Source organism: Nanorana parkeri, unplaced genomic scaffold, assembly GCF_000935625.1.
Source record: "Nanorana parkeri isolate BGI_ZX_2015 unplaced genomic scaffold, ASM93562v1 scaffold11, whole genome shotgun sequence".
NCBI classification, from domain to species: domain Eukaryota; kingdom Metazoa; phylum Chordata; class Amphibia; order Anura; family Dicroglossidae; genus Nanorana; species Nanorana parkeri.
In genome coordinates, this window is record NW_017306279.1 from 652,243 (window position 1) to 659,091 (window position 6,849).

A 6,849-nucleotide genomic window follows, 5' to 3' on the forward strand; every position below is an offset into this window, starting at 1 on the left:
TAAAGTGAGCCAAGGTGAATCTGTGTTCAAACATGAAGTTGCAGCAGCAGACAGCATGTCCAAGTGCAGCACCTTTATTTTTATAATGCAAATTTTATAAAGAAATGCAATCGGAAAGGTTTGAGTTTCAACCTCACCATTCTCCTAGGTAGGCTGTTGTGTATTCTGAGTTATGGTTAGGCAGGGGAGGACCTTCCTATATTTTATGTCATTAATATGTGTTCTAAAGAAGGGGGGTCCTGGGGGTGCAATGAGACAGTTTAGAAGTTTCTCAACCGATTCCTGTGAAGCAGAGGTGATCAGTTCCCTATCCCTAATGTTCTTTGTTAATAGAAAGTAGGCCTGTTCTGTATTCAGTGTCCTCGGAACTAATTACAGAAGATGGAGTGCTGAAATTATAAACGGGAAGCATTTCCCCCTTTAAAACATGCAGAAAGTGATGCGTGACATGAACATATCCTAAACTCGTTTTGACACAGTGCTACCTAACAATAATAATAATATATTTTCTGGCCTCGAATTCTTCCAGTGAAAACGTATTTTCTCATCCAGGTTATTTTAGATAATAATTAGATAATTTAAATATAAATGTTTGTACAGTGTGTTTCTAGTTTTGTATTTTTCTACAATCATTAAAATATTTATTACGATTTATATAATTGTTCTCTATTCATTAGACTAGCTCCATTTGTTGGGATTTCTTTGCTGCTTAAGGGAATTCTTTTTTCTATAATGTTTTTAAAACCCAGGAGCTGAATTTATTTATTTAACCCTTTGTGCCACTCCTCCCCCTTGTGTGTAGAATGTTTTAGATAATACTATTCCTTGTTTAACAGGACCACAGCTATCTTTGTATGCAGAGAGGAGGAGGAGGGGGACGTTTCCTGGTCTCTGCTGGTGGCCTCGACCTCAGATGTTCCTATAAATGATTGTGCTTCTTGATGGAGAGCGATGTGGGCTGTGATTCATGTTTCACAAACCACAAATGTGTGCCCAGGCTCTCCCTGCTTTGTGTTAAAGGCTGGAATGTGGACATATTCTAGATGGCTTCTATCTTGAAGCTCATTAGAGCTAATTTTCAGATTGTAGAAATGCCTGTGTACTTAAAATGAGGGTCAAGTGTGAGGATTACTGATGATAGTTGGGCCACTTTGCTGTTGTTTGAAGAGTAGCCTTCAGCCTCCGGTTAGATGACCCTTAATGACTGCTTCAAAGAGTGTTAAATGGAACTTTACAGACTCCAGTCTAGATCTCCTACATCCTTTTATCATGATATTTGCTTAATTAAATGTCGGTTTCCTTTTGGATTTTTTTTTTTAGGGAATAAAAAGCATATATTTTGAGGAACAGAACTTTCCTTCTGATATTGAGTCTTTTTGGAATTTTTTCCTTCTTCTGACATCTTAATATGGGCCAGTCACAGTACTGTGGTTTATAATGATGAACATACGCAGATCCTTTTTTTGTAAGGTGATCATCTGGTAAATCAAGATCTTTCCCTGCTACTAAATGAAACTATATCAAGGCTTTATAAATAAAGTACTGTACACGTCAAAGGGAATGTGTTTTGTTTTTTTTAAAGGGGAGGAAAGTCTGACTTTATTTTAAAGGTGTCAAACACCTTTTAAGGGTGGAATATATGCCCTGGAACTTTTCACAAGCTATGTGTACCCTGTACAACATTTTGTTTTCCCCCTGTAATGGGTGAGTTTATAGTAGTTAATCGACTGGAAAATTCCCAGCCTAGACAGTAAGAATTTCCCACTTTGTGTATTACTCCCAAGGGGCATCGGCCATTGACATTTCCACTGAAAATGTAAATCATAGCATGTACTGCCTTTGATAGAAGTCATCTAGTCATCATAATCTCATTATGAACCTTGAAACAGTGAATACTTTGATTAAGTTAACTGTTGTAATAACTAGGACTTTCGGACTTCAAAACCGCTTAGTAATTACAAAAAACGCTTGACTTTTATTGCTGATGACCTTCTGAACGTCTTTGGCGGTCTTCTAGGTCTAATTTGATTTAAAAAAACTACTGTCTCCCTTCCAGACTGGCACAGATAGCTCTTCGAACTCCTCACAGAAGAGGGAAGCACCAGTGAGGACAATCTCATCTCCTCTGACGAGCGGACGCTGTCGATACAGCACCCTTTCCTTGGAACACTATAATCCAGAACAAGTAGGTGGCTTCACTCTATAAAAGCTGTTTCTTGTATCATGTTTTCTGTTGAGAGCAGATGGCACTGTATAAATTTGTGTACACAACTTTTCAATCTCTTGCCGTAATTGTGGCCTGACCATTGTACTTAATGTTTTTGGAGCCTGCTCTATTATTGTCTGAGCATGGGCATGTTCCCTGCCTCCTGAATTGGACTGGCCCTTTCATTTGTCCAGTTAAAAACATATTTGGGGAAATACTTTACCAAGCATTTTGGTAAATATTTTTCCAAACCATTTTGAGGTTGTAACTAGAGCTGCAGCTAACGATTATTTTCAAAATCGATTAGTTAGCCGATTATTAAGTTCGATTAATCGGTTAATCGGATAAAAAAATAAAATACATTTTAAAAAATGGCTCCAGTGATGGACTACTAGTTTGTATTGAGAGTGTAGTCCATCACAGGAGCAAGCTTGGAGAGGTGGAAGTAAAAAAGAAAACAAAAGTGTGGTGTGCAATATAGTGAAATAAAAAGTGTAAAATTATACAGCAATGAATGCAGAATGGCACCGGCTATAGAGGACTACAAAACCCAGAAATACATTATACAGCACAATGCAGAATACCGCCAGCTATAGAGGAATACAACAAATCCCAGCAATAGTACATACAATCATCGATTATGTCGATTTAGTTGTTGCAGCCCTAGTTGTAACACAGTGATTCAGTTTGTCCTAGCACCTCATATATCAGGGTCTGAAATGAGAGTTGCGTTGTCTTGTTGAGATGTGTTTGAATTGGTTGCTGAGTGGCAGCATAGACCACAGTTTTAAAAATTGTGAGGTAGTTTGTTTATGCATTTCTTAGTCAAGATGGTGGCTAAATCTGCTTCCTGCAAGAATAAAAGTACAAAGATTAGAGAGAGCTTTGGTGATCATACCCTCACGGGGAAATGATAAACAGAGGTGTTTCCCAGAACATTCAACTGTGGTTTCAATTAGTGTGGCCTAAATAAAAAGAAAATCTGGAATGTGGTTGCTGTCAGTAGTGGGCCTCCCTTTCTTTTTTTCTCATTTATTGAGCCCTTAACAGCTTTGTAGCCCCTATGCACTGATCCTGCAGTCTACATTCTTCCCTCCAGCTCATAATACATAACCCCAGTCCTACCACAGTGGTGGCCATTCACAAAGCTTTATTTGCAAGCAGTGTGACTGAGCATATGTGATATCTGGGCTGTGCAGAGCTTTGAAGAGGAACTCCAGACAAATAAAATCTTAACCCTTGCAGTGGGCTTCCCCTGCACTGGAAGTGTTCAGTGCTCGTTTTGTCCAGGGAGCTAAAATATCAGTGTCGTACTCGCCTGAACCACAGATCTCGACTGGCTGCTAGACCGGCCCCTTCAGCCTTGCTCCTCCTCCACTCCAGAAGGCAAAAGTCCAGTGAGTCATGACATCCTATACAGTGTATAAGACGTGAGGACACCAAGGGGAATTGTTTCGCTGGAGGGGTGGAGGAGACAGGCTGGTTCTAGACAAAACAAGCTCCTAACCCATTTTCTTTAACAGTCAGGCAATAACTAGCTCTGGTAGCAACTCTAAAATTTTAGATTTCCCCTCACTTTTGCTCTCTGTAACCATGGTTACCAGTAGGTGCATAGACCTCAATAAAAGCTTTAAAGTGGGTCTAAACTTTCCAAAACGGTTTATTCCTCCTGACATTGACTAAAACAGGACATCCCACTGTGTGAAATCCAGTTTGCCAGTATATGGTGTTTTAGAACCAACTACCTGACCTCTTAATTCTATAGATCAGGAATTCCCATCTCTACCCATTCTATTTGGTCTGCAATATGTATACTTAAAGACCAACCAATTCTAATGAAAAAGACCTTGGTACAGAGAGGCTGGCATAAGTCTACACCTCTTTCAAGAGGAATGTTGACAGCTAGGCTCCTTGCTGTAGAATTTTGAAGTAAACTGAGATTTTCTGAATTTAGCAAGCCTTGTTTCCTAGATGGCATGAACAGTTAACCTAATGATTTTTCTTATTTCCGAGAGTTGCTTTTTAATAAGTACAAATTTTCTTCATTGTGCAAATTGTGTTACAGTCATTACCCAGACCTCCTTGGCATGTCAGCTTTCCAGATGACGATGACGAAATTGTGCGCATCAACCCAAGGGAAAGAATCTGGCTCACCGGTTATGAGGATTACCGCCAGGCACCAATTCACCGCAAATACCCAGAAACTGAAAACACAGACTCTTATGTGCGATTTGCCAAAAGTGAAACCTCAAAGCACGATTACAACTACCCATACGTAGATCACACGGACTTTGGTGTGTGCAAGGACCTCAAGGGTCCGGTGATAAACACACAGCCCAGCCGTTGCAAGTCCAGAAGGAAAGATGGTGAGAGGTCCAGATGTGTGTATTGCAGGGACATGTTCAATCATGATGAGAATGGTCGGGGGCAGTGCCAGGATGCCCCGGATACAATCCTAGCCGGCATACGACGGATCAGCTGCATGGGGTTTGCAGACTGCGTTCTTTACCACTGCATGTCTGACTCAGAAGGAGACTACACAGACGCTTGTTCTTGTGACACCAGCGATGAAAAGTTTTGCCTCCGGTGGATGCTTCTCATCCCTCTGTCAATCATCGCTCCTTGCATGTGCTGTTACCTCCCACTACGAGCCTGTTACAACTGTGGTGTCTTGTGCGGATGCTGTGGGGGCAAACACAAAGCAGTGGGGTGACTTGTGTTCAAGTTGGGGGACTTTTGCATTTCTTTCAATGGTTTGCCGGGAAGCGTTTGTGCACGAAACACTCCCAACAGGTCAGCCGGTATGTTCCCAAAAAGGCTGGTTACATCAGCCTCAGCAGAGGCTCCTTGTAGGCTTCTCGTAAACGCCTCTTCGGCTGGGAAAGATGAAATACTAAACTAGTAGCAAGATTGCTTTGAAAAAGAATGGGCAATACAGTGATGGAATGTGGAGATGCTGAATCTGTCAAGCTGTCTTGGCAGTCTAATGTCACCTGTAAATAGATTGTTCTTTTGTTTTTGCACTTCCAGTAGTGTGATATTAAGACTCCATCTTTAAAAGGATGGGAGTCTGCAGGGTCCTGGAAGTGAAAGGGTTTGTGTAGATCTAATGAGTATTTTAACCTGCAATCAGGTATTCTGTGCTTATCTTCTATAACAAGGGTAACAAGAGTACCATAATGCAGTATTGCTATTTCTCTATTATGCCAAAACCAACTTATTTATGCGTATATAGTATTTGACGTCCATTACCATTTCTTTATTCCCCCCCACTTTATTTGTGTGTGTTCTAGTCTCTCAATCTTTTCTCGTCAGTTTCTGCTCTGGTCGACTAACTTGACTTCCAAGCTTTTTTTTTTCTTCTTTATTTATACAGGATGCGTTCTAATCTAGCAGTTAGTACACTCCTTGGTTGTGTAACAGACTTTGCACAAAGCCTTTATAGTGACTGTCATTTTGGTGGGTTGGACATACAAACCAAATGACACTAGTCCCCTTTAAATATTGCAGTAATATAAAGTTTAGCTTTAGCTGTTCCTCCATGCTCTCTATAATTACACAAACTATCCTCCATATTAATGATTTTTTTATTTTTTTTTGGAAAAGGGAATTTAATACTCACTAAGAGTTCTAAATGAACTGATCGAAATTTAATTTCCTCCATAACCAAGCATTTTTCACCCTTCCATGCTTTGATTATTTTATTTGAAAAACACTAATGAGCTTATTCAGTAAGACGAAAGGACTTACACAACCCATAGCAACCTATCAGAATGAATCTTTGGGCAATTTGATTTTTGTAAATTGAAGGTCAGTTTGTTGAGCTGGGTTACTGTACATTTTCATAGCTCCTTGCACTTCTTAAATGAATATACCTGTAAAGTTTGAAACAGAAAGTTTCTGTGAAGTTCTGAAAAGTTTTTTTGTACTGCAGCAGTTCTGTTTAATAATTATTGAATATATGCAAAAAAAAAATAAAAAAAAATGATTGCTCTTATGTTAAAGAAGACTTTGACGGTGTTGGCTAAAGTACCAAGATGTTAGAGGACTGATATTACTGTAATCATTTTCTATCATATGTAGATATTTGGTAAACATGTTAATGGTAAATTACTTAATTGCATGCGAGGTCAAATATTCAAAATGTGGCTTCCCTATAGACAGAGAGCCACAGTTTGGTTAAAATGTTTCATTTTTTTTCACTTCTGTAGAGAGGCCTTGACTAAAGAAAAAAAAAATGATCGTACCCCAATTAAAGTAAGCCCTCATTAAAGTGGTTGGTGGCTCTTTATCTTCCCCCTTTGTAGTTCTGTTTTTTAGTTACCAAACTCTGGTATGCCTTGTAGCTGCTAAAGTGCTTTGTTGCAGGGCAGAATTATGGGACATCCTATGCTGTGGTGTGGCCAAGTAAACTTAAAAAGCCATAGGCCGGACTATGGACCACCATTTACCACCGTCACAACCTCTGTAGTGTCTGATTGTACCACCTGTAATGCTCTGTGCTTCCACATTAACACCCATTGTTTGGCTAGAGGTGCATTCTCCATCAGTATGCAGTGCCCTGCCCCCAGAGGGTTGTTATCATTTTAGGATGTTCTGTACAAAATGGCCACTGAAGCCCCAAGGAAATATATATATATATA

General features: G+C 39.7%; 1 protein-coding gene across 1 annotated transcript in view; it reads left to right on the forward strand.

Moving 5' to 3' along the window:
• The window catches only part of SPRED2 (sprouty related EVH1 domain containing 2), a 101,651-nt gene extending 96,644 nt beyond the window's left edge, over positions 1-5,007 (forward strand). The window contains exons 5-6 of the mRNA XM_018555781.1: positions 2,057-2,185; positions 4,272-5,007. Of these exons, the coding sequence (XP_018411283.1) occupies positions 2,057-2,185; positions 4,272-4,919 (777 nt within the window). The 3' untranslated portion in view covers positions 4,920-5,007. The remainder of the gene's footprint in view (positions 1-2,056; positions 2,186-4,271) is intronic.
• Positions 5,008-6,849: the final 1,842 nt, after the last annotated feature.